Genomic DNA, 25,509 nt, shown 5'->3' with positions numbered 1-25,509 from the left:
CTCGGCTGGAGCCGCTCCAGAGGCTCCGTGTCCCTCTTGCCCTGAGGAGCCCAGGAGTGGGCACAGCACTCCAGGGTGGAGCGGAGGTGCGGGCACAGAGCAGGAGCCTGTGCGGGAGCTGGGTGGACGCCGGCTGCTCCCTGCCGGGCCTCGCTCCCGGCACAGCCCGGCCTCGGGCCCGGGCCAGCACGGCCGGACCCGCCCGGCTGCAGCACATCGAGCCGTCATGGAGGGCTGGGCTCCGGCAGGGAGCCATGGGAAAAGGGAATCCAACCGAAAGACACGTACCCCACTCTCCCAGGCTGTAGGGTGGTCTGTTGAGAGCGAGAGCTCATCAGAACGGGCCCAGCCTAACCTGGAGGAGACCTGGGACAGAGGAGCTTGCATGGCTGGTACCTGGCAAAGCAACCAAAAGCCTTCACCAAAAATGATTTAATTAGTTTTTGTTTAGCAAAACTTTCCCTCCCTTACTCCCCGTGCCCTCCCCACGACCCCAGCCTGCCTGGGTTTTGTGGAGTAATTTTAGGGCTCCGTGTTTCTGACCAGATCTCATCTACTGTGACATGTGACAGAGCCCAGTGAGTGGAAGGCTCCAGCCCACAGATACCCAAGAAAATCTAAGATTCCATTGCTGCTCATGCAATTTTCTTAGACGGTTTGTCAAAAGTTATTGGTGGCTATTTTTTAAATGGAAGGAGTAGTGAGAAAATAGCTTTGCAGCATATTGGGCTAGCAGATTGTTCAGACTCTGTACAGGGACAATAAAGCCTTTAGGAGCCTTTGATTGACATATATAATGAATGTAGCTGTCAAACTTTTGTGCAGCAATTTTATTTTGGCAAGCTATTTCACCGGCCAGGGTTTGCATAAAAGGAATAATCCACATTGTTGTGGTGCTGCTATTTACAGAGCCTAGAGGACAGTGGCATCAGTACAATATAAATATTAATTTTCAGATTTCTTTTGAAATACATAATTCTGTATGCAACCTATACTACATGCACATCTTCATAGAGGGAGAAAGGCATTTTTCTGCAGAGAGAAGGGGGTCTGGAGCTGCTGGGAGTTGTTCATTCACTGATTCATTATGTAGCCTTTGAAAAGGCACTTAGTCACTCTGCAGTTTAGTGTTTCTCTCTGTGAAGCAGAGAACAAAGCCTCAACACAAACTGCTATCACTGTTATCAGTCAGAGTGGCAGAGGTCACAGAGCCAGCATGGGGTCAAGGGGCTGTTCTGAGCAGCCCTCGTGTGCACAAAGCCCAGGACAGCTGTGCTCTTCTGAAACAGATTCTTTCTCCTGCCAAAGCAGTGGCAGGGTCAGCTTGGGCTACCTAAGACAGCAGTTGCTGCTTACCCTCTACCTCTCTTTGGTTATGAACAATAACTCACCAAGAAATCAGTAGCCTCAGAGAAAACAGGCAGAAAGTTACTGAGAGGGCAAAGCAAAACATCAAGGAGAGGAAGAAAATAAAAATCTACATCAGCAAGGATGACTCTCACACTGTATTTGCTGTGCAGTCAAGCCCACAAGTGGCTTGTGTGTCTGAAGGTGGAAATACAAAGACATGTCCTGTTCCCTGAAAAGGTAAGCAACTTCTCAAATTATCTTTAGAGGCTATTATTAGCCTCACTCTAACACTGATGTACCCTGTGCCCAAAACCACAGCACGCACACATTGTATCCATAAAAAGAGATATTCACAGCTCTGCAGTTCATAGAAGTGCTGGGCCCATGCTTTGGTACCAGTATAATTTCAAAAAAGAAGTCTGAGTAGTAAGTAAGGGCATGGAAAGGACATGCACAGCAAGAACTTGGAAAGAGCATGAAAATCCAGCTTAAGGTGCAGAGGAAAATGAGCACACAATTTTTAAGAGTGTAACAGGTTTGTTTGTTCAGTCATTCCTATATTCATTTTCAATTCTAGAGACAGGAACTTCATGTCTACCCCCAAAATAATAATATTGTCTGAGAAACAGCAAACTTGGTACGGCATGCCAGAACTTTTTCATGCCCATTTATGTAATAAAGCATCATATACAACCAGGAAGCAGAACAGGAGCTTTATGCTCCTGTTACTTGGGTCCTAAAATACAGAGAAAGGAGACAGGGTACAGAGCAAAGAAGAGCAGAGCCCTGTCCTCATTCACATCACAGACCTGTAAGGCTTTAACACAAAAGATATAACTATATGGTGAAACACCTATGGGGGACACTCTTGTCTGGCACAGAGGGGTTCTGCAGATGGGCTTCCAAGGTGGAAAAAGAGTACCAAGTTGGCAATACAAATTACTTCAAGCCAAACTCCAATACATAAATATAGATTCCATATACAGATCCAGTGATAAACCCAGGAGAAATACAGGTGGGGAGAAAGGAGCCTGGCTGATTTAAGCTACATATTTAAGAAGTTCAAGGCAGCTGAAAGTAGCACTGATGCCTCTGGGTTTCTGTCTTCATCATTTAAGGTGAAAATACTCAAGGTACAGGATCCCAAAGATGTTCCTCACTGGCTTCAAGCTGGCAGTTTCCTAAAAGCAGCACTTGTTTCCTTAGTTTGCTGACCAGGAGTGCCACCTCCTCTCCCTTCTGCCATGGTGCTCAGCCTTCCCCAGTGTCAACAAAATGGCATGTTACTCTACTTTGCCAAACTTTAGCACTGAGAATTTAATTTCAAACTGTTCGGCATCTGCTTTAGCCAAAACAGCTCAGCCATTTCCAGGAATATTATTAAAGGAAAAATATACTGCTTGGCACATGTTAAATAAATCCAGGCTACCTTTTATATGAGGATCTCTAGCTTCAGAAGGGAAATTTTGAAATTGGCAGAGAGGTGACCTTTGTGGTAGAAACATGTCTATCCCTATTAAAACCTACCTAAATTTGGCCAGATTACAGGGCAAGGAAATACCGCAGTTATGGACCCAGTAAAGACTTTTGAGAATTGCAGTTACTTGCTGTTCCTGCTGTGAGCCAGAGAACCCTGTGTCCTGCAGAGCTGCAGCTTGTGCTTACCCATGATCTTGGCCAGCTGCACCTGCACAGGTCCTCCATTGCTGGATGATGAAATTACAGAGTCAAGGGTGAGAGAGAGAGACCAGCATTCCATCTGACATCTCCATATATTCCCATCTTTTTCTGGTAGAGGACGGCTTCATCTGCCACACAGCCCATGTTCAACATCAGCATCACAAGTGCTGAACAGCATGAGCACACTGCAGAAGACAAACTGCAAATAAATCAGGGCAATTACAATACATAAATGCACAGCTGGAAGAATTAATGTCAAACACACAATGGCATTGCAGACATCCCCTAATAATGAAGGCTTGAATGTGCTGTCTCAGTAAAACTCTCTGAATGAGATTTGTGTGCAGTATAAGGAGAGTTTCTGAGAGAAATATAAATGCAGGCCATCATTCTGCAAAACTTCACAAACCCAAGCTTTTTCATTCAGCCACCATCTCACTGACTTTGCTGCAAAATCAAGGCCATTGATGTTAAAAGCACAGACAAGAATGTCTGCTCAAACTGATGTGTTTTAACTGTATTAATTAATTATCCAGAAATTCTTCTTATGTCATGGAAATAAAGTTTGAACACTGGCAGATAAATGCTCTTGCATTAAATAGAGAGGAATCAGTATTTGCTGTTGTATCTCTGGCATGAATGGGAGTGGCATGAGTAGGTGGGCTGCAGGCTCCCATTCATCTCTTACAAATAGGGGTTAAGAGGATTTACAGATTTACAATGAAAGCACTCACCCGATTGATAGTTGCAACATTTCAGTAATTCTTCAGTCTTGGCTCATGGAAAAAGGACAAAGCCAACCAGCCATGCTATTCCTTCAAGGATTTACAGCCCAGCATATCAAGGAAATGGTTTCAAGACAAGGAAAAAGATCTATGGAAGAAACACTCGAAGCAGCCATTAGAAAAAAAAGGTTCCACTTTCACACAAGGGAATCTTCTCCCCAGTCTTCAGCACAATGTGCAGTCCTTTTGTACATCCATGTGTGGGATCTCAGGACTCATGTCCATATACCAAGAGCTGGCATGTCATCACCATCCTAGAGAACGATTTCAGTTCATGAAGTGCTGCTAGGAGAAGGATTATGATTCCTCTCACCAAAATACTCGACAGGCTACAAAGGAAGAGTACAAGGAAAAGTTAACTTCTTTGTTCAGGAAATGTACACCATCCCCTTTCCTCACCCATAAAGCAGGAGCAACACAGAATTGATATACATATATAGAAGTTCTATATCTGTAATATAGATTATATACTTTAGTACATATGTATATATATATATGTAGATAGGTATAGATCTATATGTAGTAGGTATAGTATATACATACTTCAGGTCTGGTTAAAGCATAGTGTGGAGCAGAGGGAGTCTGTGGGGCTTTCATTCCACGGGAGAAGCAAACCATACCTCCTGCAGAAGGCAAAGTGTCCATGCAAACTGCAAAAGGCACTCAACAAACAATTTTGGTTTGTCACTCAAGTGCTTGGTTAATGATTCACCCTGAACAACCAAGAAAGGAAGAAGTGAGCTTGTCCTCCTTAAGTCCACTGGCTGCATTAAGAAGAAAGAGCTCAATGTGGAGCCAGTGCAAGAGAGAAACTTCCCCCCTACAGTGCTGCAGGATGCGCTTTCCCAGGAACATGAACCGGGATTACGTGTCACAACAGCAGGCATGGCTGAAACAGGTGTGGGCCAACCCAGCCACACATGGACCTTGTGTCATATTTTTCATTAGCAGAACCCAGATCCTTTACACTGTAATTGCCTCCCAAATGAGGAAGCTGCAACATAAAAGGCATTTGGGTGACTTCCTGATGGGTGACTGCAGAGCCAACAGGCTCATCTCAGTTCTTCCACGCACTCAGGCTTGGAGTGCCTGCAAAATCCTTTCTTCCTCTTATGCCTCTGAAAGGCATCATGGCCAGCCATTTTGCAGGGGATTTCAATAAAATTACATGCTTGATGTTTACATGTTTTTGCCCGTGAGACAGCTTTGATATGCTTTGTGAAACACATGCTTTCACAGAAATCTGAGGAGGAAAACCACATTACCAAGAACAGTAAAATATTGTTCTGTTTGGAACAGACAATTTTAATAAGACTGTTTTAATGGCAAGATATATTTAATGGTAGATATTTTTAAATGCTGGCAACAGGTTTTGCTAGACAAAATCTTATTATATCATTCATTGGATAGATTGCTAATCCGCAAAAACCCATCATTTGAGACCCAACAAATACCATTCTAATGTTAGAGAAATCCCTTGACTTCTCTGTACAGCTTTGGAGACTGTGATACAAGGTCAAGCCATTTGTGAGTGTAAAGTCTCCCCAGTACTTAATTTTTCCAGGTGCCACTTGGTGCCACTTGGCTGTTTGAAGTTATTACAATGTTTCAACAGAGAACTGCACAGAATGACCGTGTTCTCCTTCCCATCTAAGAATTGCATAAGCAGATAAATGTTTCTGTATTCAATAACTAAAATTAAGATTCCCTCTGCCTGTAGCCTCCTTCAAGAATGTCGTTATTCTGCCTGAGAAACCACATCCTGCTTTGCATCCTATGTGGATTCATTCTCTCAATTGAGAGACATCAAGCTCAGCAACCTTCCAGGACTGCTGAGAATCTCTTGAGAGTCTACAGTAAACATTTCTTTATGAACTGCGTCAGCTATGATGAACTACACAATTTCACACCACTAAGGAAAGTGTCTGGGACTGGCTTTCTAACCAATGCAGACACAGGGGTGGACTAACTGGCCAATTATAATTTTTCCTAGAGAATGATGAGTATAACTTTTTCCCACTCAGAGCTATTGTTCTGTGTTTTCCCAGGATTTCAGAGTGTGTCCAGCAGTGACAGGAACCTCTGTGCAGTAAATCCACTCAGGCTTACCAGGAAACTGGGAATCCTGGGTGCCTTTATGCTATAGTCTATGTAACCTGCTACTGCTAAGGGTATTACAAACATTTTGAAAGTCTTACTGCAGATATTGCTCATGGCTGCACAGTGGATTTGCATGTCTGATCCTGCTGGAAAACCATCCCATTCAGCTGGTACAATTCACACACATACAGTCAAGGACCTCCCAAAGCATCAGACAACCCACACAGCACCTCAGCCATGTTCCCATCTTAGGCAAGGGAGATTTGACATTTCTTGAACAAAGTCCTGTATTTGCAAGTTCAAATACATGCTGCTACAGGCAGTAGTGCATTACTGAGTGCATTTGCAGACCAGCTCCCTGAGGTGCTCTCTCCCCACCTCCTGCATGCCCCAGCACATAAGAAAATCAGACCCAAGTGCCTCTCAGAGCAGAGCACAAGCAGCTGGCCTCCAGCAAAGCTGACACAGACAGATGCCCTGAGTCTCACCACGCTGCACTTCGAGGATGTCTCATGGCTGCTTTGACTTGAAGGCGACCTTCACCCCACCTGATGAAACCAGCAGTAGGCTGAGGGCCAGGCTCAGGGCCAAAGCCTGTGCAAACATCTGCTGGGAATCAGTCAAATGGCCTTTTGCTGTGGAAAAGAAGTCTGACTTTGAAGTCTGCCCTAGAGATCCGTAGCAGAGGGGCCTTCTGTGCACAGGCTGAGGCATCACGTCACGAGCAGTCTCAGCTGAACATGCCTATTTATGGTGGAAAGCTAAAGGTGCTATGAGTCAGGTGCCTGAACAGGGATCTCTAATTATACCTTCCAGCTACATGTAATATGTAAATATGCTATGTGGGCAGGAAATGTATGAAATAGGAAGGCATTTATTATAATTATTTTTAAAGAATTTTAAAAATATTTAAGTATTTGAACTTTATTTACAGCATGGCAAGAGCTGTTGCATAGAGAGTTGGAAGTAAATAAACTCCTTACCCAAAACTCTCTTACAGGCCACTCAGCAAGATGAAGCAAATATCACTTTTCTGTATCATTTTCTTTATTTTTTACAGCCACACCAGGCAAAACTGAGCTGTTTAACAAACTGATCTGTTTTGCAGATGGAAAGGAATTTATAGAGCCTTGTATGATTTATAAAAATGTAATACAAGAGCATTTAAATTGTGGCTTCTTCTGACAAAGTGGACAAATTCCTGGATTTCTTGGTTGATGTTTATAGCAAATTAACCTACTAGGAAAAATGCTGAAGCGACAGCAACAAGAAGCAGAGCAGAGAGGCACAAGGGGGTGAGCAGCAGTGGTGGGAAGGCCCCCCAGGCTAGCATGTGCCCTGAGGAGAAGGCCAAGGATGACACTGGTGGCAAACACAGTATTGTCTACACGCTTTTGTCTGCTATGCTCTGGGATGAGATCACCATATATGCCCATCCCTGGCCTGGCCACTGCTACCTGGGGACAGCCTGCTCCTCTGCTCCCAGCTCTGACTTGGGAGCCTGCAATGTAGGATATGCCTATGCAAACTCCAGGAAAACCACCTAAAATGGCCACAACACAGCTGCCTGACCAGAAGGGGACTTCCCAAGAAGGGATCAGAAGAGGAGTATTTTAGAATAATCTCTGTAACAGCAGTTTGAACCTAAGGGATGGGTCTGGACAGTGACTCATGGTGCCCAGTGCACAGCTGGAGCAGGATTGCATGTACAATTACAGCTATTAAAGCCAGCCAGCTAAAAAACTCACTGCTTCAAAGTGGCATCTGAGAAACCACAATTATTTCCCGTTCAAACTGTAGAAGAAAAATGTGGTATTTTTTGGTACCAGCATGCAGCAGTGTTTGCAACAGCTGTACATGTTCAACTGAAAGGGAAATAGTGGGTTTTGACAAATTTAGGTTCCAATATTAAAAATCTGTATTATAAAATTCATTAGCCATTAATCATTTGTGTTACAGATATGACTTTAAGACCTTCACTGTCAGGGCAGGCTTTGGACCTGTGATATGGTCATATCCATGCGAAATGTCCATTCAGCAAGCCCTGATGTCATCTATCTCCTCCTTCCTAATTTAAGAGGGGAACAAAACTTACTGATATAATTACAATTTTCTAAAGAATAAAATTAATGCACAGAAGTTGGGAAGCAGCAAAAAAAACAACTGTTGAAGCAAATTCCTAAATCAAGTGAAGAGAACCTTTGACAGCAACTGTGGCTCAAGGCTCCCATGACAATGAGAGCAGTGAAGCAAAGTCTTGTGCTTGACTTGTTTCCCGACAGGCATCTGGGAACTCCTTGGATGGGGCTGGCATGAAACCTTCACTGCAGGATGATCACTCAGAGGCTTACAGCAGACACACCACAGAGAAGAAAAATATCCCATACCTACTCTGTGGATCAGATGAAATTATCATTTCAGGGGAGGTATCAAGGGAGAGGATTAAGAGCAAGGAACAATTTCATCTGATGTCCTTGGGCCAGCTAAGCTGCAGTGCTCCTTGTCTAGTGGGCAACTGCCCCAATGTTTTGGGGTTTAACAGTTTTAAATAGTCAGGTAAACTGAATGTGGCAAGGAGGAATAGCCTGAAATAACAGTTGTGTGTATATGATGCTTGCCAGTATCCTCTCATAGCAAAATGATCTGTTTGGAGGGCTGACTACTTCTTCTAACAGCCCAAAAAGCTGTGATGTACAAGCTGGGCCTCTTTCTCCTAGAAAATTTGTCCAGATTTTACCCTGTTAGAATCACACAGCAAACAAGCACAGAAAACTTGGAGCTTTTCATTCCAAGGCACCAAGGGGAAGCAAGTTCCCTAAAGTGTTGTGGTAACAGACTGACTTTGCTGGAGCAATAAAGTCTGCACCCATTCAGCAGTCCCCAGTGCCTGTTAAAATTTCTCAAAGAAGCTTGGGTGTTTGTGGGTTTGAGTTATCTCTGAATTCAGAAAACCAGAAGACAGCTGTTGACAGCATTTAGCTCACATAGCCACCATAAGATGGCCAATGGTAATCCTACACCAGCACTACATCTCTGCTTATCTCCTCACTTAGCAGAATATTTTCTCCTCTACTTCAAAGCATTCAGCAGTCCTTAAGAGTATCTTTTAGTTTCATCACCTAGATTGTGGTCTTTAAGGTATCAAGCCTGAAGACAAATATAATTTTTATGTGATGAATTCAGTATTTTCATGCCTCTCTGGCTTCAGGGGAGACTTTAAAACTCTGCAAATAATGCAGATTGCTTTAAATTTTTCTTTTCTAAAAAACCTCTCGAATTTGAAAAAACACACTACTGAGGATTTTTGTTCCCAGAAATAACAAATGTTAGACCAGCCCAACTTCCTTCACATTACAAACAAAATTTAATGTAAATATGATGCCTATTCTGACTATTATCTCTAGAAAAATTCTTTGGTTAAAAAACTTTCTTTATGTTATATAGTTCAGAACACTACTGCTGTCTCTTCACACACAATAGACACTTCAGGTGTTGCCACTAAGGGACATTACTGTTTCACATAATAAATTGGTATAAATAGGAGATTCCATCCCCAAATAAGTAGTCCTATTAGGAACGGGAACGTGGGTATGTCCCAGTTTGCAGTGTAAAACACTGATGTCGTAATTTCTAATATTAAAAGAACTGTTTCCACAGGCTTTCTGCTATATATCCATTTAATATTTTCAGGCAAAGTAAATGCTACATAAATGTTAACTAAATAGATTTAAAAACAAATCTAAAACAACCCTAAAAATCAAAACAAACCCAAAAACACACAAAAATCCCAATGACCAAGCATCAGCATCAGAACAGACGGTCTAGTCTATTTAAATTTCAACAATTGCAATAGGAAAGAAAAGGCAGTGAATTACTTACAGGTTGCCTCTCTGCCAGCTTCAAACAAACAAAAAAATTCAAGTTAGTTTTTAAATATGTCTGCCTTTTTTTAGTCACAACTATACACAAGAGGCACAGAGACACACAGGACCTCGTTCAAGTGACAATGTGTGTAAGTGAATTACCACACCCCGTGTTCACACAGCCCACCTTAATCATCTCTGAGAAGCTGAACAGCCTTTCTGTTGCACAAGCTGAGATTGTGATCAAAACTCTTTGGGGTGTGCCCTGAAACACCAAATATTGGGATGTTTGTACAATGGACAGTTACCTGTGACGTCCCTGCAGCTCTTTTCCCTCACTGGAAGCCATCAGGCCGAGCCTTTGGCCATCTCAGCATTGCCACAGCACGAGTTGTGCGTGAGGCCTTTGCCACGGCCGTGTAGGACTGCTTTTGGCAAACATGCTCCAGGATGAGCACAGGTCTCATCCTAAAAATGTCTGACCGTAAATACGCAGGGAAGACCTGGGAGCAACAGGGAGCACTGGCACTCTCTCCCAGGCTGGTGGCTGAGGACAAAGAGCGAGCTGACTCAGCCCACACACGACGTGATAATGCGACAGAGGGTGAGCATGCAGGCAGCGTAACAGGCCACCAAACAGCACTGGATCCCCAGCCAGACGTGGTAAGCAAGGAATAAAGGAGACTCAAACTTTCTTTCCACGAATACACAACAAGAAATCTCTTATTTGGAGCAGTGACCTAATGCCAACACTGAACAAAGCACAGCTGTGTTCCTGGAAGACCATGGCCTTACAGAGAGAGTCCAGTGGAGCAGCTGTGGCCTCATGGCCATGCTGTGGGACACTCTGAGGAAAGAGGTGAGCCTGCACTATCTATGGCCACCTTCCCCATGTTGCAGCTTCCATGCAAACAACATTCAAATGCACAGCTCAAAAGCTGCAATAATTTGACAGGCTGGCTGAGTGGGGAGCGAGGGCTGGGGGTGCATTCCACAAGGTATTCCATGAATGCTTCCCAGCCCCTCATCACAGGCAATGCTGCCTAACCCAGTCCAGTGTTTCTGAGTCTACCTACCCAAGTTCTCACAATAAATCAAAACAGCCCCTCACAGCTTTCCCTTACGTCCCCATTGTAAACTCATACAAATTTCTCATCTCACACAACAGCATTTAATCACTGTAGAATAAACCAATCAAATAAAGAGAAAACATAAGTGATTAAAACCTGCAGCTTCAAATTCTGTATTTCTAGATGTACAAGCTCGCCTACACAAATTCGTAGGTGATATGCTGATCCAGGTCTGGATCTCATACAAGAGGAATCCCAGCCCTGTCATTTTTAACATGGGTTCCAGTACCAGTTGACCTAAACAGGAGCTGGGATGCAACGATCCCGATGGCTCACTTCCAACTCAATCTTATTCTATGATTCTATAACCCATCACACACATGCCAAGCACATCTTCTAACTTTCACCTAATGTGTATGCTGACCAACAACTGCACAGTAAGTTCTGGGGACATGACAGAGATACATACACACAAGTTAAGTAAGCTGTAGAATTTGGAAGGTCATTCATACATAAACACATTGTAAGAAAGTTTTGAACTTCTTTTACATGATGAAGACATTTGCCTAAGGTCTTTCAGTCTTTTCCTCATCCGTGCAAATAGATTGGCTTGGCACAGAGAAACATCCCCCCAAAGTACAACATCATTTTTACAGGAGAAACATCCATGAAACATCCATTTCCACAGACTCTCCACTTGGTAGACAACCCTGCTATCCCTGGAATTTGAATAAATGATGAGGTGCAGTATTTTGCAGTCCCTTGGAGAGAGGGAAGCAGGGCACCGTTCTGCTGAAAGCTCACATTCCTGGAAGCCCTCACATCAGCACACTCCTTGGCAAAGATGCAACCACACTTCCAGGTAGCTGCTTTCATTACCCAGTTCACCAGAGTAGTACAAGCTTTGCTGAGTGCCATTTTAACCACATTTAATATTTTCATCTTCTCACTTTCCTTATAGGTGGTGTCACAACCAGCTCTTTGATTCCACAACCTTTTGATAAAAGAGCTGAGACCTGGACTTGCATTGTGGAAGGTGGTCCCAAAAATTTCATGCTGTTCAAATAGAAAACTAAAAGTTTCCTCAATATCCAAGATAAAATGAGATTATTCAGGTATGTGTATCTGCAGTTTTGGGAAAAACTGTAATTAGCACCAAACAAACTCAGATAAAGCAGTAAAGCAAGTGCAAAAGGCAGTTTTGTCAAGGGAGAGGCAGTGCAGGGAGGGCCAGCTAGAAGGGCATGCATTGCTCACCCTTGTCATCAATTTGACAGCCAGCAGAATGGTTGCTATGGGCTCAGCCATCTGATCTTCATAGGTGTCTAATCCAATTAAAATACTTGCTAAGGAAAGAGGTTTTAAAATAACATATAGAGATGAAAATTAAAAGGGAATGAAAGGAAATGTTTCTAAATCCATAAGATTTCTAACCATTGCAGGATGGAGGAGAAAAACAGTGTTTGAGCAGCAAGAAGGGCCACAAACAAACTTTTCAGTAAGAAGCTCAGACATCAAACAGTGTGCCAGCAGGAAAGGGAAGAACATGTCCCTGCAGAGGAGTGATGACTAAACTTGAAGGAGAGAATCTAATTACTTGGCTTAAGCATTCATTGCTGCTGTTAATTAGGGTATCTCCCAACAGAAAAGCCAAGTCATGATTTAACACTGAGGACCGTATGACTAAGGGCAATGAATTGAGCTTTGAGTGGAGATGCTGATTTAAAAGACTGTGAGCAACTGTGAAGCATAGTGTTGGTCAGTGTCTACTAGATTGTTACTGATTAGTTAATTGCTTAGTTATTTTTGGCAAAACTTGCTGTACCACAACAAATTATAAGCTATTACTGAGTCAAGTTAAAATGGACATAGTAAGACTAGACAGTGTTTTGAGAAAACCTGAGGGGGGCAATTATACTGCAGAAATTCTCCTTAAACAAAACTGAAGGCAACTCACTACTCAGAGTGCAAATTGCTCATGATATGGGTACAGACATTATGGGTACTCCAGGAGAAGGCAGCCCGAGTAGAGCCCTGTTCCATTAACCAAGGCAGATGGGCACAATCTCCTACCTTGTACATGACAAAGGGGATGCCAGAACTGGCTCTGTTAGGATGGAGGGATTTGGTCTGTAGGCTTACTCAGGCAGGAGCCAAGTCAGATTCTCTCCTGTTACCCCAAGACTTCTGGCTAAAGGATGGTAGTAAAAGGTCTCTAACCACAGGGCATGGAAAGCAAGGTTGGCCACTAGATCCATTCTCTGCCTGGTCTGAAATAGGGATCAACTCTTGTGCCTAACCCCCTCTCTTTCTACCTACAGTAGGTATCCCCAAGGAAGCTTGAGCCACATTCAGAGCCCCAGACCATCCTAGGCTGCTTCATGAAGTGGCACTGGCCTGGGAAGGAGCACAAGGATTAGAAATGGAACCTTTGTGAAGAAGTTAAAACTGCTGGAAAGCAGGACTCGGGGCAAGCTCTGGAGGGCACCAGTGCCTGTGAAGCACATAGAGCATACAGCAAGTGATGACCTGCTGGAAAGTGACTTCCAAGGCATCCACCAAAGGCTGCAGCCAAGTAGTGCTTCAGGGCGGTGCTCAACCTCTCTGGGCAACTGTATCTGTGGAGCCCGTGCCAGTCTTAAATTCCAGCCAGAGATACCAGACACCTGAGAATTTAAAGAGGTCTTAAAGTGACACAGATACCAGTCTTGGAAATAGCTCTTTCGAAGTTTGTGCTGAACTATTTACAAGCACTTTCCCCCTTCTTTCCCTTTACCCCACAATGTAACAAAACAAACAAACAAGCATACAAGAATCTGAGGTGACCCAGAATATAGATTAAGACTTCTTGAAGTATGGAATCAAGATGAAGCCAAAAATCATTAAAAAAAAAAAAAAAAAAAAAAAAGAAGAAGCTGAAGCTGTTGCTGTTTAATGCAAACATTTGAGTTAAAGCCCTTCTCACAGAATGTTTCCTACTGGCTTTTTCCTGAACAGCATAAACACTGGCAGCACTCATCTGATGGTCAGCAGTGACTCCACCACATCTGGAACAGTTTAAGCCACAGCCTTCATGCAAAGCCATGCCCACAAAGTCAGGAATGCAAACTTGCAGTTTAAAAGAAAAGCTGGATAGCTCAAGCTCAAATGGACATTTAGAAGAACAAGGATGAAAGCATCCTCCAGCCATAAGTACACAATGTGTGCCAGGCTGGGGGTGGAGAGGAGAGCATTGTCACAAGGACTGCTAGGGCAGAAAAGTGTTTAGCTGAAGTATCAAGGTGTCCACACGCCCGTAGTATGAATGGTTATACAAGCAACCACTTGAAGGGAAAGTCTGTCTTTTTTCCTCTTGGCACATAATGAAACTGAAGACAAACAGTGTATAAATAAAACAGGGTGCTTCTGTAGTACAGAATGATAACAATCTCAGCAATTCCTTGGCTCATGCCAGGAAATTCTCCTCACACACTGCTTGCAGGTTTATCAGCCTTATCAGATTGGACACAAAAAGTAAAATTACAAAAGCAAGGAGTCAAAAGCAAGTGTCTCCACAATGGAGCTTCTAAAGAGCAAATACCACTTTATATGGGAAAACCCAAAGTATGGCTCAAAAGTCTGGGTTAGCTCATAAAGGGGGTATGGCACTCGGTGCCACACCACTGCATCCCTATGTATCATGTACATCATGTCAAGCCATCCCTGAGCAAAAACACTGAAGTGCAAATACACACACCTACCTCAGCTCCACTGCTCGCTGAAGGGAGAGTGTCACACACGTGATGCTCCTCACTAGAGCACAAACTGTTTCACAGATGAATCAAGTACCATGGTTCTTCTTCCACAAAAGGGAAACCTGAGCAGCATCACGTCCCACTTGCCCCACATCCAGCCAGTCCGATTCCAAGCAGTTCTTTGTGGTCTTGTGAAGTCTTTGTCCCACTCTTGAAATCAAGATGAATTTACTTATTCCTGCTAAAGTAACATATGAGAGCTACAACTAATGCTATCTGAAGATCAGAAACCCTACAAATGGTGATTTTTATTCATTTGGTAACTTTATAGGAGAAGCTGTGAAACCCCCACTGAAGGTTTACAACTTTGACTTCCCAGATACCCCACACCTGATGGGAGAGTGAAGTGAAAACAGTCTTCCAAATAGGTCATGCCAACATTATTTCACCCACACCCAAGCTATCAGATGTTGGGAAGCTCAGATGTGAAACCACCCTAATGCTCCTCACACCACCACCTGCTTCAGAGGTGAAGTGACAACACTTTAATGGATTCTTTTGTCCAGGTCCTCTGTGTTCAGAAGCAGCAATGCCACTTCAGCAATCTCTACTGTGCTTAGAACTCCTACATTCAATCTAGGTAACTAAATAAGTGCTTACTGGACACTTTGAAGCCCAAGAAAAACCCTATAGGAATGGATTCTGCCTGCACAACTTGTGCTAATGCAACAGACAAGTTCTTTGCAGGGCCTCTCCTACATCTATTCTATCTATTGACACGCTGTCTTCTATATACCTGCCAAGGCACAACACAACAGCTTTCTAAGAGACTCCTAAAATTCCCTTCTCTAGGAAAGTGATGCAGAAGAAACTGATTTTAGGAAATTTAGCTTCAGAATACCCAGTGTTTTGAAACCCTTTTGAAGTATTACTGTGCCTGTATTTTCCTTAGCTAAATACATAAAATACTTCATATATTAGGATATCGGCCATAAGTTTTACAGAATTGGAGATTAATATTTCAAACCCACCACTACAACAGGTGAATCAATATTTCCATAACTTTCACTTCTTAGTCAATTACAGATTTATTACACGTGAGTTTAAGACACATAGGCTTCTCCATGTACCAATGAAGCTAAAACTACAAGGGCAATCTCTATATAAAACAGCCAATACCACATGGTTTGTTTTCAGGGTTTCAGTTTTCTATTAGTTCACCAGTGATGAGATATAAATACTCCAATGAAGCCTAGACTAAATGTATTTTTAGGAGCCTTGGTCTAGAAAATATATAATTAACAAATTAAGAAGCCCAAAATAGTTCCACAGAGCAGCCCACGACACTTCTTCAGCTTGTCACATGGTTGTTGCTGTGCCCAGCTATAACTGCTCACCAGCAGCACTTTGCTCAGTTTTCATAATTAGCTATAGGGTTTGCACTAATTTGCTTTCAGAGCAGCTCCCATCAGGCACAAAGGAGAAATGCTCTCAGTTTACAGGATGACATCTACATCTGTTCCTGAGGTTGTGCTCATGTGGGCTGTGCTCTAGAAGACACATCTATGTCACAAAAACATGTCCTTAGCTCACAGCTGGAGAGACAAACACATTAAGTGATTTAAGTGAAAACTCGCTAAAGTAATTGATGAATTTCAGAAAGTGATAAAACTTCTGAAGACAACAACTATCAGTCTTTGGATCTCTTCACTCAAGTATTTTAGGTGAAAGAGAAAAGGACTCTAACATGAGTTACTCATTACTTATTGTTCTTGACATAGTGCAACTAAATATTTGTAAAGCTATGCATTTACAGCATGGACTTAAAATAAACTCATTAAACCCACAACTTTTTGCTCCCAAACAAATATAAAAAGAAAACAATATGGCAGTTTATACCCCGTTTATTAAGACAGAGCCATCTATTACTTAATACACTGGTTGGGTAGCCATAAATCACATTATTTTCTTACTCTATTAAGATGCAAGACAGTTTGGCAACCAAATAACAAAGACAAATTAGGCAGGGTGGAGAAACATTTAAGCTGCATTGAGTTAAAAAACATCTAAGCTGGGGAGACCTAAACCAGCACAGTTACACAAGGTGCTGGCATCGGGTGACGCTCGGCACGGCGTGCTTGCCAGCCAACTCCTCGAGTGCCCAGCGGGCCTGCCAGGCCCCTTCAACTGGAATGTCAGAAAAGGTCCAGGGACTGTCTGGATGCCGCTTTTTTGGACATCTTCCAAAGAGCGCACCACCAAAGCTACAGTTTCTGTGTAGGGATCGCATAGTTCTTTGCAAGAATGAAGGCTTCTGGTAAGAAAGTTTATAGTGCAATCTGAATTAATTTGTGCCCACAGTGTCATTATTCATTTTCCCAAAACAGTTTAAATATAATTGTGTAGGAATTTGATGTCTCTGTAAAGATATTACAAAGCAGTGCTTATACAGTCGGTGACTACATAGATTCAATTTTAATAAATATATCTCTTCAAGCTTTTGCAAAACCACAAGTACGAAAGCAAGAAGTGACAAAGCAGCCAAGTGCTTCTGTATCTTCTGAACGCTATTAAAATTCTCAGGGCTCTAAGGAGTTCAGATACCCTATCACACAGGAAGCACACCCCGTGTTCAGTTTAACAGCTGCTCAGGGAAGAGCAAAACCTATTTCTGCTTCCTCTTTGCCAACGTGCCACCAAGTTACAGCTCCTGCTGAGAAGTCAGAGAGGTTGCTTTACTCCAGACAAGCAAGTTCAGATATGTTCCTGCTTGTCAGCATAGCTGTGTGCTTAACATGGAAATTTGTAACGTGAGCTGTATTGCGCAGAGTTACACACTTTTTTTCCTACTGAAGACAGAAAAGGGTCAAGCACCAGGAGCTTCAGCTCATGAATTCATTGTGTTGGCCCTAGGGAACCTCGCTGGTAACAGCTGTAGCCTTAATGCAAATATACAAAGTGAACACTTACTCAGCTCGAAAAGCATACACACAATAGTTACCCTGATAACAACAAATACAGTATCAGGTTAACATCCTGTTGATAGACAACTTTTGTAAATGGAATTATTTTTTTAAATCATAAATGGCAATGCTTCATTGAAATAACAGATTTCATTTGCTTCTTGAAACAACTATTCTTAAATCAGTCTGGCAATATGCAAGCAAATTAAGTAAGAGCACCAGATTTCTTTTCAGTTTTCAAAAGACTGTACAGTTTAAGTCATCAAGAGATTGTTTGGGTTTTGATTTTTCTTTTTAAAAGAGTTTTGATTTAAGACAGTGACAGAGAAAACTTCTAAAAAGCATCTTCAAAAGATCCTTATCTCACTGCAAAACATTCACTTTAGGTATTTTGACATAAAAACATCAAACCTTTTTCTTTTCAAAGTCCTCATCAGGAGCATTTTCAACTTTTAAAAAATGCTTAAAATCCAGACATCTGAAGTCAACTACATTCAACAGATACAACTCATGGTCAAGCTAAATGATTCTCTGTACATCAGTACTGCAAAAAGGAAAAGAGCAATTAGCAGTGTTACACCATGCTCCATAAGAATTAATACTTTAAAAGCCAACTGATTTGATTTCTACTTAAAAAATAAACAGGTAAGAAAAATCTCTTTTGGTCACAGTCCAGAGACAACTGTTTAGGTAAGTGTGACAACAGCAGGAAAAACCACACCAATCAACTGGTCATAATATATAAGTGCAGGTGAAGATACAAATAAAATAGTCCTTTTAATTGCAAAGCATGCCATACACAGAAAACAGACAGAATTTTTAGAATTCCAATATATTAATGCTCACCATATTGGTGCACTTCAGTAGCTTCAAAAAAGACCATGAATGTAAACATGCTTGGAGGCATCTTATTAACATATAAATATACATGTGCCAGATACTTGCAGACTAAGGTTTGGCACATACGTGCTCACTTGACAACAAAACTTTCAGAACATGAGGCTCAAAAAATGCTTTCATAATTTTAAATGTAAGCTTTAAATGTTTTAAATGGAGAAATGCTATTTTAGAAAAGAATCAACTAAGATTCAGTTCATATTTTTTCCATTAAATACTGTCTTTCACGATGACTTTGGAAAAAAAACCCAAAACCATGATGCCTGCAGATATATCTCTCTGGTACTCAGCAACTTCTGACAATGTCAACCTCTGTCTTACATGCAATTCTGCAGCAGAGAAAAGCTTTAAAGCATTCTGCAATTATTTTGGCTCACACATGGAGACTGGAGCAAACAGGTTTTTCACTACAGAAATTCAGAATCCTTGCTTCTTTCTAAGTAGTGCCAAACCTTAAATTAAATATGGACTTAAGGATTTGAGTGACATTTGTAAGTCTTGACTTCGTATTGTCAAACACTACAGATGAACAGACACATCTTTTCACAACTCTATGCTTCTGATTTAACGACTATAACTTTGTAAGCAGCAAGTCTTCAAATGCAAATAAAATTTAAAAGTACATAAATGCAAAACATTAATTAGCAAATTATTTTCTTCACAAGTTCCATTCTGACAATTATATGGACAAGTCTACTTGCCTTACAAGTATTTTCAAGAGTTATGCATTTAAAATGATAAACACCACAGACCTGATGAAACTGCTAAGAGATCCTAAACTCATAGACCCTTCCTGGATACTCAAAATATAGTATATTTTCCTTTTTCCAATTCCACAGGGACATAAAATACCTTTGGTAAGATTCCTTACAAAACCCTCCTACAGAGTAAGCACTTCCTATAGCTCTTTCTGCTCAAACAAGAATCACCTCAAAAAAACACTTGACAAGACTGAGGCTCAAAAACTCATCTGTCATGTAACCAAATTATATTGGAACAATACAAGAGTACCTTTTTACATTGAATCCTACTTTTAAATTAAAAAAAAAGCTGTGGTTTGTGCACCTCCTTAAGACATGTAAAAGGTTTTCTAAATGAAACCAGAATGAGAAACACAAATGAGAAATCAACTATTTGCATTCTCCACCTACTAGCATTTTAATGCCTTTAGAACTGAAAATGTATTCATTAAGAAATACACTACAACTGGAATAGTCAACACTCAAGTCCACCAAAATTTAAAAAGAGGTTCATTTTAGCATAACCACACTAGCAAATTATTCTGTGTATTTCAGTGAAGCAGAGCTTTAAAAAAGTTGTAGAGAAATAGATAATTCCTTTTTTCTGTGTTTTAGGGAGCAAATCTCTCAATAAAGATTGTTTATACAAATGCAAGAACAAACTTTCTGAGATAAGGGTTGGGGTTTTTATTTTTTTTTTCCCAAAGATTCCACCACGTGATTAAAAATTAGATGAATGTGTATTCCTGACCACACTGACAATGTCACAGCTAGTTCATGACAAGCAACTGCAACGAGTGTAAATGAAAAACAGGTCCCACACCGGGACAAAGCTTGGCTGCAGGCTGACTGTATGACACTAATACTGAAAGCAAGAATTTAAGTAAACTCATCTGGCATTCAGATCCGACTGAGGGAACAGTGAGAACGACACAGTGAAGGTACACTTAGGTGCAATTTCATGCTGGTGACTTTTTCCTCTTTTTATGCTTAGAGCAGATTTTAAACCAAGAGTTGCATATCCAATGACACATACACAATTCAAAACTTAAGAGACCAAGAGCACAGTTGTACACATAATTACATAAACTTAGTATTTACATATTCTAAACAAAGTTCCATTTTAACAGTTGAAGTCTTTTAACACATGAAAGAAGATAATCTACTACAAAGAATGCATAACGGGATCACAAACTTTCCACAAGCATATAAACACATGTTTTAAAGTGCTTTCTGGGTGCTTCAGATTAACCCCTCGCAGTACGAGCTATTATGTAGTGCTGTTCCAGTCATTACAAAATTATTTAAATCACTCCCCTTCAGGTGCATTGTGAGTTCAGGAATAATGACAACACCATTGATGCAAAAGCTTTAGGCTCTACCAACATAAATGTATACACTACTTAGGTTCAGATGAAGTTGTCAAATACTTTGGTTTATTATAGCTTGGGATAAATATTTGATAGAACAAAAATTGCACCTCTCCACTCAAGTTTGTTTTTTTTTTTAACTAAAAAAATACCCCAACATAAATTGACAGTATTCTTTGGTAAAAACAGGACATTTGGCCAGCTTGTGTGTACATCTATTTATCAAAATAGCCTAAAAGTGAACAAATGCCACTGCTGTACTGTCAATTTACAGGAATAAGCATTCCTCAGTGGGGAGTATCAAAATATTAACCTTAGCAGTTACCTATACAACAAGCTGAAACACCTTCAGCAACCATTACAGGGGATCAATAATGTTTTAGAACACTTTTTGCTTAACATTTTTCCTTTGCATTACAAAAACCTGTAAAATGCTCTATGCCTGCAGACAAGTCCACTACCTTGCAGTGACTACAGAAACGTTATTCAATGGTGTACACTGTCAAGTTGCTGTAACAAAAACCAGGAATAAGATGTGTTGACCAACTAATACTCAACTGCACAGTACTTGTGCATTACCTATCCTAAATACTAAGAAAAGCCTATTAAAAATTCATTTAACTGCTACAAGTTACGTGAATATATAAAAACAGAGCAGATATACAAGTATAACACTGAACATACTGTACTTTATTAGCACAAAAAGCCAGAACAAGGCACAGCAAGCAGAAAAATACATCAATAGAAGGGTTAGTGTAGCATACAAGAATAACGTTTATTGTACTTGCAGCCAAAATGTTTCCTACCTCACACAGGTCACTGCCGTAGAGAAGTAAGAAATAAAATACTGTAGCAGCTGGTAAAGAAACTAGGGAGCACTCAGAATTGGTACAAAACATTAAACAGGGGTCAGGGCATTCCAACAAAATTTTAGTGCAAAATATCTAAGATAGAACTACTTTTAAGTTCCATCTCCAAGTAAATAAGCAAACAGAAGTTAGAATCTTGATTCTAAGTAATCTGTTGAAACTATTATCAGTGCATATTACTTTAAAACATTTTTAAAAGCACAGATGGAAAGATATTTACAAATAAAGTGTACCAGTACCTTTGAAACCTGACATTTGCTTCAGATATGTCAGATTTTGTACTCTGATTATAATAATTCAATCATTTTTCATGTTCTCCATAAAAATATCAGACAACTTTAAATAATTAAGAATTTTTTTCTTGTCACTATTACCTTCCATTGTAAGTTACTAGCAGTCAGGCCACCAAAATCTGTTTTGCAAAAAACCCACAACCTTCTGTTTCACAGCAATAACCTAATTCTGTGTCCTACCACAGAAGCAGCAATTCACACTGGAAGGTATTTTTAACTGTCTCAGACAGTATTACTTTTACTAACAATGCCACTTAAATCTCCAAGTGTTTGTAACAGAATTACAGTACTGAGCAGACATATTCAAGTCTTAATGATTAGGAAACCTTATACACTGTGAAAAGCATGATTCATTTGTTAGCATCAAAGCACCATTAACCCTTAATGGACCGCTTCTAATGAACTGCTCTTCATTATAAGAAAATATTCACTAGTATTTGGAAACTTGTTTGTGAGCTAAATTATTACTTTGAGTTGAGGAAAGTTTTCAAGAAGAGAATTTTTAAAAAATACTTCAAATATTAGCAAAAATGCCCCTCTGATAAAGCCTTTCTTTAATAGCATTACATGAATGCCCCATGGGAAATGCCTCATAGTTTCTTCATCCAATTACTACAGCTATAAAAGGGAAACAAAATATTTAGAAATTAGCAAAAATATTGTCATTAGGCCTTAATGAAAAACGTGCAGAATTGTGTCTGCTTATTGTTTCCAAGAGGCATCACAACTTAGTTTGATTAACAGCAGGCAGCATCTGACAGGATACTAACACTCAGCTTAAATAGGGTATTGCAGAAAAGCTAGACGTCATCGGTGCGCTTGCTGCAGTTAAACTGTAATACACAAAAAAAAGCATGTTCCAGAAGCTTATTTTGAATTTCATTTACTTTGTTTTTATAGGTTCCCGCTCCAGCCATCGCACCCTGACTTTTTGTTTATAGTGATACTCCTTTAGAAAGTCTTGCAACATTGAGGGTAGGGGAAGGTCATCAATTCCATCGTACGTAGTGCACCTGCAGATTACCGCCCGGCAGATATACTGCAGGCTAAAGGGGAAGGTCCTGTTCAGAGAGACAGTGAGCAATGGTTCAAAGAACATGCAAGAGCTGGGGTCCTTGTAGTGCTCCAGAAGGCCCGTGACGGTGGAGGAGTGGAACACACAGGGGTCATGGGCGTCAAAGCTGAAGTTGTGGTTCCACTGCTCAATGCGTGCGTGCAGCGAGCGGTTGTAGCGGCGGAAGCTCACCGAGAAGAGGTAGTCCTCCTGCGCAGAATCCCTGAGCAAGAAAGTGCCTTCGGGTTTACCCTCCAGAAGTGCTTCTGCTTCGTAGCGGTCCATGACGCCCCAGTAACACGGGTTCCCTGTGATCTGGAGCAAGTCTGGCACGAGGCAGTGGATGTAATCGATCTGAGTGTGCACTTTCCAAGCCCCCTGCCTGCTGATATGGCCATGGCTCTCTCCTGACATCTGACGCTGCTTCTGCCGGCGCGACTGCAGGCAAAGCGTTGTTGTGTCCTCTTCAGAGTCACAGTTCCCTGGAGGTGTTATGGTTTTGTCCCCGGTCAGCTCAGTCATACCAGGGGCTAACTTTGGTCCCAGTTTATACAATGGATTTACCTGTGCTGTAGCTTCAAAAGTGTGTATTTGGGCATTGGGAGGGGGATCAACCCCTTCTTCAATGCTAAGCCTACGTCTCTCTCTGAGTCTGTCTTCTTCATCTTCTGTGGAAACCAAGGAAGGGTCAAATGTGTCAAAGAAAGTTGAATGAGGGCTCACAGGTGCTGTGTGTTGTTTAATCAGATGCCACTTCTGGGCCAGATCTGAGCCTGCAGGAAAAGGGCATTTCTCCAGCATTAGTTCAGAGAGATGGATCTTTCTTTTGTTAGAAAACAGAGGTTTGGACTGTTTGCTGTAAGTTCTCATGGGAAAACACAGCCCAACAGTATCTTGGAGACGCTGTCGCAGAGAACGGCTACCTACTGTCCTGCTGGACACTGCGTCCATGTCATGGACTGAGCTCACCCCATACCTTCTCTCCCTCCTCTGCAAACCACTTCGTGTTCTACCAAATCTTTTTTCAGTATCCAAGGAGCTCTGTGTTTTGGTAGAGCAGGAATGCTTCTTCTTCCCACCCCAAGGAGCGTGCCGAGAATAAGAGTCCCTTCGAGCAAGCCTGGCTCCTGTGGTGACACATGAGTCATTCTCTTTCTCAATGCTTATTTCAACAATCTGAGGAATTTCTGTGACACAGTTTTGGTTCCGCCTTGCTGAATTCTTTGAAGGACTTAAGCCTAATTGCAAAGCAATGTTTTCTCTCAAAGGGCTGCTGGGCTGTTGTTGAGTCAAGTCAGTTATCTGGATGGCTTTCTCTTTACCAGACGAGCAATTATTGGAGTTCACAACTATACTCTCATTTTGGCTTCCACCCTCATGACTAAAGAGGTTCTGGCACCTGTATTTGAAATTGTTCCACATCTTTCCCACTTTATCCATGGATTATGTTATCTAAATCAAGAGGAGAAGAAATATTAAAATAAAAATATAGTTTTCAAACACGAGGATACATCTTCAGTTATCAATTAAGTTACAGACCCAAGATGACTATTATTAACTGAATGCAATACATTTTAAAAGTGCCCTAGAGTCTTTGTAGAGTTATGTGGAAGCAAGATGCATCACACCATTTCAACATTTAGAAAAATATCCATATTTTTGAATATTTTCTAAATGAGTATTTAGAAAATTCACCACAAAGAAAGTGTTTAGGAAATTACAAACATTTCATTTACAAGCAGGCCCTCCTATTTTTCTGTAGGCATGTAGGTAGGTCTGCATAGTTGTATTTGATGAATAGGAAATACAGAGTCTAAAATTCTTCATTTAAGAAAGAATTTAAGTCGTATGTTAGGTATGACTCCCTGATAAGCTTCCAATAAGCAGCAGTAAAACAAATCCTGAATAAGAACTTTTCAAGTTACTCCAAACTAGGAGAGCCGTTAGTAAAATCCAACAAGTGCACTGCAAATGTCCAGATGCACCATGTAAAAATGAAAGCTCCAGCTGCACACCACATAAATTCCAAGATATAGCTTTGTAAGATTAAAAGAATTAGCACAAAAATAGAAATTTAGGGGGGGAAAAAGCATTCATCCTTATTAGATGAGACAATCACCAAAAGACAATTTTAGAATTATAAAGTCTCTGATACATTAATATAAGCCATATGAAAGAGCTGAAAAAAACCCTGCCAACCAATGGTCGGCTTTATTACTTAAGATATAAAAGAATGAAAGAGCCCAAGGAGCTTTTCTATCTTTAGTAAGAACACTTAAAAAGAAAGCAGCTCCACAGCAGAAACACGATGACAGTGAATCATGGAGATACTGTAAAAAGATAAAAACATTAGCAGTGTGTATTCTGAAACTACATCTTTAGAAACTGAGTTTGATAATTGGAACAAGACTGCCAAAATTACAGGACTGCCCTAGGACACAGAGAAACAGGCTAATTCTATACTAAAAGAAGTCAGGCAATGCCAAACTAAATTAGATCTAATTAAGTTCTGAGAGAAGTGCTAAACTTAAAAAACTAAAATACGTCATCTTATCTAATTTAACTCTTTATGGAAACTGCTCTATTCTTTGGAAACATATTATTTTGCAGCAACATTCCTCTGTTGCTGCACTACTTTTCTGTTCATAACTGGAGAGGAATCTGAAGCAGTGACTAAATGCATGGGGCTCATGACATACAGTGGATGATAAACAAGCAGGCAATGCTCTGGTGATCCAGCC

The 25,509-nt window shown here is 41.0% G+C and overlaps 1 protein-coding gene and 1 long non-coding RNA gene across 5 annotated transcripts in view; one reads left to right on the top strand and one right to left on the bottom strand.

Moving 5' to 3' along the window:
* Window positions 1-234: 234 nt before the first annotated feature.
* LOC135297196 (uncharacterized) lies at window positions 235-21,832 on the top strand. Of its 2 annotated transcripts, XR_010359242.1 has the most exons (4): window positions 235-1,587; window positions 2,892-10,637; window positions 11,810-11,963; window positions 13,173-21,832. It is a non-coding gene; the product is annotated as an uncharacterized LOC135297196 (long non-coding RNA). The 2 variants fall into 2 exon arrangements; XR_010359241.1 differs by lacking the exon at window positions 235-1,587 and having other exon boundaries at window positions 4,139-11,710.
* The window catches only part of SOCS5 (suppressor of cytokine signaling 5), a 29,197-nt gene continuing 24,901 nt past the window's right edge, over window positions 21,214-25,509 (bottom strand). For all 3 annotated transcript variants that reach the window (XM_064414485.1, XM_064414484.1, XM_064414486.1), the window contains exon 3: window positions 21,214-24,220. In XM_064414485.1, the coding sequence (XP_064270555.1) occupies window positions 22,598-24,208 (1,611 nt within the window). In that variant the 5' untranslated portion in view covers window positions 24,209-24,220 and the 3' untranslated portion in view covers window positions 21,214-22,597. The remainder of the gene's footprint in view (window positions 24,221-25,509) is intronic.

Source organism: Passer domesticus, chromosome 3, assembly GCF_036417665.1.
Source record: "Passer domesticus isolate bPasDom1 chromosome 3, bPasDom1.hap1, whole genome shotgun sequence".
In the NCBI taxonomy this organism is placed as follows: domain Eukaryota; kingdom Metazoa; phylum Chordata; class Aves; order Passeriformes; family Passeridae; genus Passer; species Passer domesticus.
The sequence above is the reverse complement of the archived record's forward strand: the minus strand, read 5'-3'. Positions and strand labels throughout refer to the sequence as shown.